The 12,990-nt window shown below is 38.7% G+C and overlaps 1 protein-coding gene across 3 annotated transcripts; it reads right to left on the bottom strand.

The window, feature by feature from the left end:
* Window positions 1–8,235: 8,235 nt before the first annotated feature.
* LOC148716399 (WAP four-disulfide core domain protein 18-like) lies at window positions 8,236–12,551 on the bottom strand. Of its 3 annotated transcripts, none has more exons than XM_088745137.1 (5): window positions 11,164–12,500; window positions 10,843–10,879; window positions 9,883–10,002; window positions 8,795–8,933; window positions 8,236–8,354 (listed from the first exon to the last, which is right to left on the bottom strand). In XM_088745137.1, exons 1-4 carry the CDS (start codon window positions 11,218–11,220, stop codon window positions 8,800–8,802), a joined length of 348 nt encoding a protein of 115 aa, XP_088601263.1. In that variant the 5' UTR covers window positions 11,221–12,500; the 3' UTR covers window positions 8,236–8,354; window positions 8,795–8,799. The 3 variants fall into 3 exon arrangements, with proteins under 3 accessions (XP_088601263.1, XP_088601262.1, XP_088601264.1); XM_088745136.1 differs by having other exon boundaries at window positions 8,236–8,319; window positions 11,164–12,010; XM_088745138.1 differs by lacking the exon at window positions 9,883–10,002 and having other exon boundaries at window positions 8,236–8,319; window positions 11,164–12,551.
* Window positions 12,552–12,990: the final 439 nt, after the last annotated feature.

The following is a 12,990-nucleotide window of genomic DNA, read 5'->3' as shown; positions in this document are numbered from 1 at the left end:
CTTGTTCTTTACCTTGAATTTTCTGTCTTATTTGGAAAATATGTTTAACTTTCGCTATTTTCTCTTAATAACAAACTAGCGTTGATTTTTTCGATGAAAAATTAACAGTGGCAATGGTACGCCGACGCGAATAGGCCTTTTTCCTTGAAAATTAAAAATCACTTTTGAACCCTTTGTCAAAAATCTAATGTGTAAGCTGTTTTTTTTTTCTTTTTTCAACACCGCAAGAGAAATCTGAAACAGATTGCTTTTGAGATGCAGCTTCTAAAGAAAGAACAAACAATGGCCACGCAATCCCAAAAAACTCGAGCGACAAGGCGCTGTACAAAAAAAAGCTTCGATGTTTTAATTTTTCGCTCAGAAAATTACTTCTTTATTACATTCTTCAGAACCGGATGTGCGACGAAAGCAAAACCGAGGAGCTAAATTATATCACGTTTCCATTATTATTTCAATCAAACGCAATATTTATGTAAGGTGTTGTTCTAATAATAAAAAATAGTCAAAACAAGCCACAGTTTGCATTCGTTAGTGCATTTACAATGACTGTTTGTGATTGCTCAACAATGATTATTTTTAAATAACTTTATCATATTCCTCTACGGTGTCAACAAAATATATAAATGAACTAGTCTCGTTTTGTTTTGAAATACATAGTATAGGTAGATTGAATAATTCCCTGGAGGCGTCACGGCTGGAATGTTTGAATTAAAAGCAATTGAGTCAAAGTCGAACGGCGGGATTTCTCAAATGTAGCAAGTGTTAAAATTGATTATTTGTATTTGTAGTTGGAAAGGGAAAATCAAGTGAAATAATTACAGACAAATTCTAGGCTGCAACATCAATTCCGCGATATTTTTTTGTAAACGTGGAAAATTCAGGGTAAAAGTCGAAAAATTAAGCGACAAGAGTTCGATATAACCCCATACATTAATTTGCATAGAGTGTTGCAAAGAAACCTCTATATTTAGTCTATATGAAATCAATGCATAATTAAAGTAGGGGTTATATGAAACTCTTTCCAATTAATTTGGATATATCAACAAAGTTGAAATGGTAAATTGGCCACCGTAACGATTACAAAAGCTGACGTTTCGAGCGTTAGCCCTTCGTCGGAGCGAATAGAGGAATTGTGGGTTGTATGTGCTTTTAAAGGCAGAAAATAGAGCTCCGTTATTGGGGGGAACATGGCAACGAGAAAAACATGAATAAATTAGTGAAATGAAAAGTGTTCGTTGATCCCTGTGGGATTTAGACTGCCGATTTGAAAGATGAGCTTTTGTTCAAGATTTTTACGGCTTTCCGTGCTACCTAAGTGCAAGGAAAGACCACAGATTGCCATATGTTGCTTAGAATGATTAGGTAAATTAAAATGTCTAGCGACTGGTTACGATGTGTCCTTGTCATTCCTTTCCACGTCTCGAAGGTGTTCTCGGAATCGGTCACCTAGTCTTCTGCCTGTTTCGCCGATGTATATCTTGTTACCATTCCAGAAAACCTCTCACTTTCCGATTCAGAAAAATCCGTCCTCAGTAAGGGCTTAAATTTCGTTCCCATTTCTAAAACAACGGACGAATTCTCAATTAAACAAGACGAAGAAAAATTCCTTCGCCGCGTTCAATTAAAAGCCTTTTTTCACAACAAAGAGAATGATTCTAACACCTCGAACAAAGACACCTTCGAAACACTTCAGACTCGAAAGTCTAAATGGACTCCCCCAGAGGGCCAATTCGCATCATTAGACTTTTTTATCAAAAAATGCCGCCACGATATCAACAAACTCAATTTCAAACCAAATTTTCTAATCTCTCTTCTGAAGAGTGGTCGGCTCTAAAAAGTCTTAGAAAACGCAAAGACATAGTTATCAAAGCGGCCGATAAGGGCGGCTCAGTCATTGTTTGGCGCACCGACCTCTACCAAAAAGAAGCTTTGCGGCAACTTTCTGACACCTCTTTTTATCAAAAGGTGGCTCTTAAACATTTTTTTGATCAACGTACTGTTGAGGAACCTAAATCTGAAACACTACTACGCTTAGCCGAACTAGTGCTCACACTCAATTGTTTTTCATTCGGAAACTTCTTCAAACAAACCAATGGTGTAGCCATGGGCACCAAAATGGGATCTAGCTATGCCAATCTTTTTGTAGGTTTTGTCGAACATCAATTTTTCAGCCAACACAACAGGTCCAAACCTGAACTCTACGGTCGCTACATCCTCTACCAGAGAGGAACTCACTCAATTCATAACCGCCAATACAGCGGGTCCAAACCTGAACTCTACGGTCGCTACCTCCTCTACCAGAGAGGAACTCACTCAACTCATAACCGCAGTCAATTCTTTTCACCCGTCTCTGAAATATACCTGGGAAATTTCTGACAATTCTTTATCCTTTTTAGACATCAAAGTTTCAATTGAAGGTAACGGTTTATGCACTAGTGTGTATTACAAACCTACAGACTCGCATAATTACTTGTTATATTCGTCTTCGCATCCATCTTACGTTAAGAATTCCATTCCTTTTTCTCAGTTTCTAAGACTTCGTCGTTTATGTAGTGATGACTCTGATTTCCACCACAAATCAGAGTCAATGTGCCAGTTCTTCGATAAACTTGGTTACCCTGTCTCTGTCGTTCAAGCGGGTTACCACCTCGCTCAACTTATTGATCGACATTCAGCACTACAAACGTCGCATAAGGAAGATTCCGACCGCATTCCATTCACTCTCACGTTTCACCCTCACAACCACTCAGTTAACTTCATCATTCTTAAAAACTTTAAATTACTTCAAAACGATCCAGAGACAAGCACTATCATTTCGCAGCCTCCGCTCATTTCATTCAAACGCGACAAAAACATAGGCAATTTTTTGATCAGAAGTTCTTTTCAGACTAATGACCAACCAGACACTTTTAAATGCGCTTGTGCACGATGCAAAACGTGTCCTTTCATTCACAACACTGATAAAATATCGGGACCTAAACGATCCATTAAGATCACCGATCACTTCACGTGCACCTCCGCCAATGTAATCTATTGCATAACGTGCACTTATTGCAAAAAGATATACATCGGCGAAACAGGCAGAAGACTACGTGACCGATTCCGAGAACACCTTCGAGACGTGGAAAGGAATGACAAGGACACATCGAAACCAGTCGCTAGACATTTTAATTTACCTAATCATTCTAAGCCAGATATGGCAATCTGCGGTCTTTCTTTGCACTTAGGTAGCACGGAAAGCCGTAAAAATCTTGAACAAAAGCTCATCTTTCAAACCGGCAGTCTAAATCACACAGGGATCAACGAACGCTTTTCAATCCACTAATTTATTCATGTTTTTCTCGTTGCCATGTTGCCACCAATAACGTAGCTCCATTTTCTGCCTTTAAAAGCACACACAACCCACAATTCCTCTATTCGCTCCGACGAAGAGCTAACGTTCGAAACGTCAGCTTTTGTAATCATTACGGTGGCCAATTTACCATTTCAACTTTGTTGATATATCCAAATTATTTCGTTACTCCCACCGACGCAGCCCCAAACAGTTCCTTTCGAAACTATCAGCCTTTACTCTTTCCAATTAAGCTGTTAGTTACCATCACTCCATTTTAGCCTCCATACTTCTAAGTTGATTCTCTTGCTGTTGTACCAAGAATCGCAAAAGTTAAGATTACCTCACGATCACATCGGTATCACGCTATCACGTTGAGAAATATGTTGAGTTTTCACTTCGTCAGCTCAGACGCGGAGAGTTAAAATAGACTGAATTGAGGAGAAACTAGAAATTAAAGATGATTTTAGTTAAAAGGCGAACGACATTGTTTGCTGAACTTTTTCCTCGGCATTTGAATCTCGTCTGATCCAAATCTTTAACTAGTGAGAATTATAGGAAGTTATTGGTTTTAAGCTAAAGATATCATGGCCACAAGAAAAGAGATATTTGACTTCCCTCCCTGCTTGCAGTATTCAATCAACCATTGATTCCTTGGCAGGCACAGATACGGGAGGCACTCACTAGGGTGATGGTTGTACGGTTAAGTGTAAAAATTTTGGCTCTTTTACGGCTAACGCTTAACCCAAAATGACACATTGTAGAAAGAAAAAGTTTTTACTATTAACTTTTATTTGCGATCAACGGTTGAAATTTGTCCGGAAACGTCTCTCTGGACTTTTGGCCGTTTTTACGGCTAACGGTCAACTCCATTGAGACCCTCATACTGCAGTTTATGTGAAATCCCGATATGGTCGGGATCAAAATCAGGGAAATCTTAAATCCAGATGGAAACTACATCATAAACTACACCGACAACAACAACTTAAGGAACTGAAGCGTCATCAGTAACGCTAAGTACGTAGGACTAGAGATATGCGATTGCTTATCAAGAATACAAGACGTACGCTCACTATGTCATATTAGACAGCTGAAAGAGGTTATGACATTATAGACGCTGCTCGATGGCTGACAAATTTTGAAGATTCAAGAGGAACAGAATCCATGGCGTGAACATCACTACCGTCCTGAACTGAAAACAAAGGCACGTCTTGCGTGCAAGACATTTTGTTGCTTATAGCAAGTTAAAGGTACACGGTCACGGTCTGCGCATGCTCGTGTAGCCGACCGAAACTTGAAAAAGTCATCCTGACTTTTTCAAGTTGCATTCACAAATTCAAACTAGCGTCTAGCGGAGGATTCGGACATGGCGGTAAACGCATTAACTCCGGGCGGAAACGAAAGGTTGAAGACAGAGGGGAATACAAGAAAGCGTGGCTGAGGAACCATAAGCCTATTTATGTGGAAGAAAGGACATTTAAGTTGTGGCTGCAGGCAAAATTTGATGCAGGTTATGAGTCATTCAGCGACAGCGATTTTACTGATAGGAAAATAAAAAAATGCCAGATATCACAGACATTTGTAGCATTTGCGAGGCAGATGTTTATTCTACTACACATTATAATTGGAATACAGGTAAGCCTCAGGCGAACTCTACGGCTTTCATAAATATAGGCAGATGACGACTGCTCGTTCAAATCCTGAAGAAAGGGAATACACAAATTATTTCGAATGCTTTTAGGACATTCGAGCCACAAAAGAAGTGAATGTATACAACTTTATATGCGTGTATTCAACTTTATGTGCATACCCTGTTTCTGCAAGGTTTATTGCTTGTTCCACATTTACATTCATCTGTACACAGCACGTTTCTCCCTTTGCACGGGCAACCACGAGAACTATTTTCTTTGCGCTTCGTCGTACAAGCACTTTTACACTTACAAAAGATCACCGAAGGTTCCTCAGTAAAATAAATTCACTTTCATGAGCATTTGCTTTGGATAAACTTGATTTAAATGCAAAATATATGCAGAATTCTTCAACTCACTGATATTTCCATAATGGCCGTCGAGCGTGACAAGTCTCGGAGAGAGTGTATGCCTCTGTGCATGTCAACCCGTGACAGTGTCCCTTTAAGGTCAAAGGCAAAAATGAATAATGACTGAATTCTCGCCCAAACCCTTGGCAAAAAGGAACGCCCTTTTTCTTTTCCCATGGCAAGTCAAAATGAAATGGGCCCAACATTTTATTTGCCACATACTGTTTCGCCTACCTGGTGATCTCTGTCCGGTAAATAACACATGAAAATTCCCGTAGCACCATGTTCATCTTTGTCTACCGGTATCCTCTACCCGCAAAATAAAAATTTAAAGTAGTGATTAATTAAACGCTTTTTTTTATAACAGAGGCTTTTTTTGACAAGGTCTTCTTGCCGAATACTCTCAAGCAAAACTAATCAAGCTTTTTGTCATATCTAACCCAAAAGAAGATAGTTGAGAAGATCTGCAGTTTGTCTTTGAATTATCTCTCCTATAGAATCTCATCTCGATAAGATTCCCTTTTAAACATGCTTTTCTAAAATTTACAGTGCGGCATTTGCGAAGCAGGTTTGTAAGTTTCATTAAGTGAAACAAAGAGGTCATACCTTTGTTACTATTTTTCTCATTAAATTTGTCCCAAGCGGAGTCTGTAAACCAAATACTAACAAGTCTATTTTCTTTTCCATATGTAAATGAAAAGTAATAAACAAACACCATAAAAAGTAAACTAATTAAAATTTGTATGATTTCCTTTTAGTGTGGGGTTTCCATGGCAACTTTTAAACAAATAATAAGCCAGGCGCCTTCTCACTTTCAGTCAAAAGCTATCAATTCACGTATGCAGAAACATACCACTTTGGATAACTGCCTACAGTTTATCGGTGTACGTGTTCCTGTCACTGCAAACTCACCAACAGCAAGTAAACTGACAATAAACTCTATTTTCTTTCATGGTGTTATGTTTAAAAGCTCGGACAGCCAGCCTTAAAATTAACCTCGGGTTCTTATGAGTGAAGGAGAACTTTAAAATTGCAAAAGAACTTGTGATCAACTGCCAAGTAGTATAGCAAAGTGTATAATTATAGCTTCTCGAGTACTTTGCGGCGAACATCCAGCTTGCTGCGTACATATTAATCTGTGGTTTTTACCATTTGTTTGATAAAATAACGTCCATACATTGTAGCAAAAGGGTTCCTTTTCTTTGAATCATTCTTTAATGACCAGTAAAACAGGCGCGCGAAAAGTAGTCATTGAATTTGTTCACTTGGGCATCGTACATTCATGGAAAGATAGTAGACACAATTCACCAATCAAAGCGCACGCTTTGCGTTGCTGTATTATAACAACTCGATGATTTATTGTAATCTAATTTCGGCCCTGTTTTCAGGTTTCTTTCCGAACTCGACTCCTTACTAAAAAGTAATGATATGATTCATTTTCTCGATTAATGTCGAACAAATGCTTCAAGCAATAACATTGAAAGCGGCTTTTGCCGTTTACAGCATGAAATTGCTTCAAATTGTAATGAAATACGTGCCAAATAAGGTCAGAATCCTTTTTGGTAAATAAGTCTTACCTCCCTTGACATTGTGAAATGAAAAGTTTCCTTTATAAGTAATTAGGGCATCTTACTAAATCTCCCCTAGGAAGTCGCTACTTAAGATTCCTCATGAATTAGGTCTTCGTAATTTTCATTCTTCGCAAGGAATTTAAGGAAAGGTTTTATTCTAGTCAATTGACTTTCTCGAGGGCTCTAACCATAAAAGGACTTATTAGTCACCTAACGATGCGCCGATGCACTTTCTTCCTTCTATGTTCAGGGACGCAACGCGAGAGTAAACTGTTTCATACGACAATACAACAGCGCGATGGCGTTCGATGATGGAAGTATGACTAATGTAGGATACTTCGCCCTCTAGCCGTGTTGCTCCAGGTCATGTGGCCACCGAGGTAAGTGACTCCGTCCCCAGTAGTCAAGTCGCCATCTACTGTACTCACGTGGTGCAATGTTTGATATGGGCTAAAGTCGTTGATTACCATCACTATGCCACTAAGATTTCATGGGCTCCGTATTGACAAAACAAACGACTTGATGATTTTATTGGTATTTCTCAGATTTGGAGGCAATTTCTGTTCTTTAAGCTGAAATAGATTTTTTAAGTGATGAAATAGAATATTCAACCTGTTACACGTGGCGTAAGATCGAAAACAATTTTTAAATATTTTGGCTCAACTTCAAAACCTGGTTTTCACTTGCGACGCGACCACAAACACAAGCAGAACATTCTCAATTCCCCGTGAGAACAGCCTCGACGCAAGCACGAGACAAAGGAAAAATTTTCTGTATCGAGGCCGTTTTCAAAGTGAAATACGTAGGAGGTGTTATATTTGCGTTTGTACTTGCGCTTGTGCACGCGTTGAAAACCGGGCCTTAAACGTGTGGTTAAACCACAATTAGAGTGACAAGAGCACCACGCACTTAATTAGCGATGCCTAACGATTAACATACGAAACATACTTGGTACAAGATCCAACCCTCTATTGGTCCATTATTTTACAAATTTTTTTTCGTAAGCAGGAGCAGTGCAAATTTTTTTTTCTTTATTCTTATGATTATGACTGAGCATTTTTTATCCAATAAGGTTCTAATAAGCTAATTTTTATCCAAAGTTCAGTATTACTTGAGGTTGATGAGGGCGGAAGGGCTACGCTGATGGGGGTGTTCACTGAACGTGGGGGCAATATGACTTGTGCGACATAGACTCTATATGAATACGCTCTTTGGTTGAAATCAATGAGGTACACCAAGATTCGGTCTCGTTCAGGATAAAAAAACCAGAGTGACCCAAAACAAAACAATAATCGTAGAATTTATGCGTTTTATTGGTTTTCAGTCCGCTGACTCCATGTTCAACTCCACCTTCAACAAATGATGAGCTTGGACGTGCCCTATCAGAGAAAACCAAGTTGAGTGTCATGATATACTGTGAAAAAATTAAATTAAAACATCGTTAACAAGCCACCCTCCCAATGTATACGTAACATATAGCTAGACAGAACTCCAGGGAAGATAAATTAGAAAAGTTATATGCTATTTGCGGCGGCAAAGTTAACAAAATCCGCACAGCGTCTTAGCTAGCTGTCCTAGCTGTGCGCTAACCCTCCATTCTTTCTTGAGACAAAGGAATAACATCTGGGTCAGAGTTTTCAGTTAGTTCTGGTAAATAGAGTCGTTCGTTGTCTTAGTCATTCAGCATGTATTAGATAACCCAACATATTAATTGATGAAATTGTTTTTAAGAATTCAATCTCTCCCCCTCTCACCCCTCCCGCTCTACAAATTCCGTTGATTATTTCTTGGATCCTCGAAATTAATTCAAAATTTACACATATCGTAACTTTTCCACAAGATGCGCAAACCGACCTGGACTAGAAACACTGATTTCCACATCCGTTGAAACAACATTTCCTTCCGGATGGACAACCCTCGTCGGTGTCACATTCGTCAATACAAGTGCCGACTTGTCCTGGTTTGATAACGGGGCACCTGAGTGTCACGATGACTGTAAGATGTAAGTTACATTTAATTTTGTAGGCGCACAAGCAGAACCGGTGAAAAGTTCTCAATGGCGATGTAATATTTGCAACAAAGTTCACTGACGTATTCTGACTGTGAAGCGAATACATGAAAACAATTACAAAGTTTTCTTGAGTAATGTAATGAATGATATTGTAAAGGTCGGAGTGGGAATTGTTATTTAGGTATCCTGACCGTCTTTAACCTTTTCATACTTGGGTATATAAAGAGGATATTGGATGGTTGCGTGTGGATATACGTGTTAAGAATATCCTGCACGCGAGCGAGCAACGCGAATAAGTGAGAACTATCATCAACGGGGGGGGGGGGGGGGGGGAGGGGGTTTGGAGGATTTTGAATGTGTCACGATTAAAAAATTAAATTTACTTGATCTTCCCTTAGGGCTCTTTAATATCCTTATGATCCCTCGTAATTGGCAGTCAATTGGCAATTATCTTCTATAGTTCCCCTTTCATACTCTGTTGCGGGCAAATGATCTCCCTCCGTTTAAACCTGAAACTATGTGACCCTTCCCCCGAATTCCTCCACCCCCGCGAGAAATCATATGTTCTGGGAAGCGAATATTTTTCCGAGAGTGAACTTCGAGGAGAACTGTGAGCTCCAAGGGAGATATAATGTTCAAGGACACATATACAAGCATACTTTCGGGCCAAATGGAGACTATGGTGTTTCTTATCCTTCAATTATTTAAAAAAATTGCAGGAAAATGTTTACGAACAGCTTAATGTAAGAGAAGATAAACTGTCTATATTCTACTGCTCACTGTTTACTTCCTGGGATGTTTACTATTCAGTGTTTTCCGGTACGACTTTATGAAGAAAGAAATATGCTCCTTCCTCTGGAAAAACAACAAAACGCTCTCTAATCTCTCATTCTACAACAGTTTCAAAGAAAATTACTACGAATGAACACACCTGGTTTAGTACATTGTCGCCCGCAGCCATTAAAGCAGCAAATTTGTCCTTTTGGGCATTTACCAAAAGCGGCACACAAATTTGCACAAACGCCAATCCCTGGCTTTGGACACATTATGCCTATATGTGTACCAATCATAGCGTCGTTAGAATGTTGCATATCACTCTCCTCGCATGAACCTTTGAAACTACCAACTTAGAAATATTGAGATGACTTGATGCAACGTGATATCTATGAGCTTGTAGACATACACTGCAATTAGCCTCACTCTTTGAGCAAAATTCTCAAAGCTCAAGATTTTATCGTTCCCAAGCGCTACAGTTTTAAACTCGAAAATTCTCAGCACTGTGTACTTTTCGGTGCCTGTTTGTCCCTCTTGTTCACATAAAAGAGATTAAAATGCGCATCAAGTCACTTAATTTCAATTAAATGCTTGCGAAAGCAACAGATGAACTCTACATTTGTCTTTGAAGTAATTAGCCCCATCTGGTTTGATTTGGTGTACGACGTACAGGTCCATCAGTCAAAAGTGGCCGCTCTCGCTTCATAGAAATGTAACTGGAAGTATCTGCATTTTCAATACAAAGCAGTTCGTAATCAGTTTCCCACCAATACGATTTTTCGCACAAAACTGTTAGACGTGTATTTTAATAGGGTTTTAACACGAATTGATTTAAAACATTTCGTTTTTATTTCCTAACAAAGGTAAGCTCAATTTGTATATAGGTATTCAAAAACAATATTTAAGTTTTTGTCGACTTCATCATTCTCCTTCGTAATTTGAATTTAAAGTTGTTTAGAAATTAATAGGACTAAAAGAGTTACGAGCTCAAGATAAAGGTAAAAAGCTTAATTCTTTCTTTAAAAGATGCAGATCCAACTGCATCGTACGCAGTTTTATGTTTATCTACGTCCCCAAAACGTTTCTCAAGGTCAGTAATATTCGATGAAAAGATTACCTTTCTTGGTCCTGAGTGAGGAACCCGATACTTGATCCTGCCGAAGGAAAACAATTTATACACTATAGGTCCAATTATCCTTCTTCTATCTCTAGTAATTAAATGACGCCATGTCCCTACTCTATGAAATAAAATTTAGATTGGGTTCTTCCATTAAAACTTTCTTTAAGTTGCATTTCTGAGGAAAAGGGGTAAAGTAACGTAAAGCCTTTTCCTTATCGTTTTTACAAAATCCGTTCGAAACGAAGCCAAAGTATTGATCTGACATATACATGTTACCTTCAATGAAATCTGAAAGCAGCAAAATATAAAATAACTTACATTCCAGAGAATGCACACGATGGAGAGAAATACAGTCGCAAAGATAAAGTGTTTCATAATTCAGCTCTGCAAGAAAACAAACCCAACTGATTCACGTACAAAAAACACCACTATTGGAAAACGGACTAGTCTGGTATGAACTGAAAAAGTGTGTTGACTTCTTTTAAATGTTTTTCTGAAGTGGTTGCACAAATTTGGTGAAACACGAAGGTTTTTTAATTGTATCAGCATAGCTGATTCAATATCACTTTCATGCCAGCACATACTAATATCATATTCGATGTCGTACTCAGAGAAGAGATTTGTGGCACGAATCCGAACAGATCTGAGGCTACAGCCTTCTTCAATTCCATGATCTCACTCTATTATCTCTTTATTCCATTTTCACTTCGGGAGACCTGTCCTTTTAGAAATTATAAACAGGACATCAAATATAAATGATTGTAGCGTCATTTCTCTTACCAAAATAAAGGGGTTATCTAATATCGGTACATCTTGAGAAACTTGAGTTCTTTTTTTTTTTTTTCTTATGTGTGTGCTGTTTTTTAGTCAATCAACTAAAGGCCAACATTATGACAAAAGCGTAATGTGATTTTATCTCGAGGCCCGTCATAAAGAGTTAAGTATTTAGGTGTGCCTTTGCAAGGGGCAAGGAGCGTTGTCAATCACAGATCTTAAGCCAATCAAATGAAGTCAGATCAAATAGCACCAAGGTTATAGGCAAGGTCAGTTTCTCTCCTGGTCCTTCTCGCCTTCATTTCCATGGTGTTAACATACGAACACAGATTTTCGGTACTGTAGAAGAATTTTCCCGCCCCCTCCCCATGCTCCGGCCTTCTCTTCAGGCTTTTGTTGCCTTTTTATACGTATTTGGCTCTTTGCCGATATTTAACCCCACCTTTGCTTAAGAGATTGCGGGATGTTTATTATATCAATTTCCTTGATGTCTGGCGAAATAAAAGCGTCACTTTGTGGCCAATTTATCGTAAAGTAAAGGGAAAGCTGTACCCAAAAAGGTACATAGCTCTAAAAGAGGTGACTTTAGGCCTATTTCTCTATTGTTTATTCCTAGCAAAGTGTACGAGGGCATAACAGGAGATTCCATTGACTGCCATTTTAACAAGGGAGGCTTGTCCAGCAAAAGCCAGTGGATTTTTAAAACTGGCAGGTCAACAGAACTCTTAATGCTGCACCTGACTGAAGTTTGGAGACAAGAACTGGTTAAAAACAAATCTGTGGGGGTACTGTTTAGAGACTTTAAAAAGGTATTTGATTACATTTGTCATAACACGATGGCCCTCAAACTCCAATCCTGTAGAATATCAGGGAACCAAAACAATCTGATTGAAAATTACTTATCTGAGAGAAATCAGTTTGTTGACGTAAAGGGGCAAAGATCTAATGAGGTGACCATCAAGTTTGGCGTACCCCAGGCACAGTACTTGGCCCCAGGCTTTTTAGTATTTATGTCGATGATCTGCCTGAGGTGCCTAGTTGTGGAAAGATGGAAATGTTTACTGATGACACAACTCTATATTGTATAGGCAATTCCATTGATGATGTCAGCCTTAAGATCCAAACTTCTTTAACTGAAATAGCTAAGTAGTGTAACAGGAATTGTTCATCCCGATAAAACTGAGGTTATGCTTCTCACCCGTAATGTTTTCATTGGTCTTGTAAGACCAGTCAAATTGGGTGGTCATGCCATTAACTTTTTCAGCAAATCATACTGTCTAGGGTTTATGATTGACAATAAGTTAAGCTAGGGACACCACATTGAAGATCTATCAATATCTATAGCCAAGAAGGTAAAGCAACTACGCAGTT

This window comes from Stylophora pistillata, chromosome 14, assembly GCF_964205215.1.
Source record: "Stylophora pistillata chromosome 14, jaStyPist1.2, whole genome shotgun sequence".
Taxonomy (NCBI): domain Eukaryota; kingdom Metazoa; phylum Cnidaria; class Anthozoa; order Scleractinia; family Pocilloporidae; genus Stylophora; species Stylophora pistillata.
This window is presented reverse-complemented; position numbering and strand designations above follow the sequence as displayed.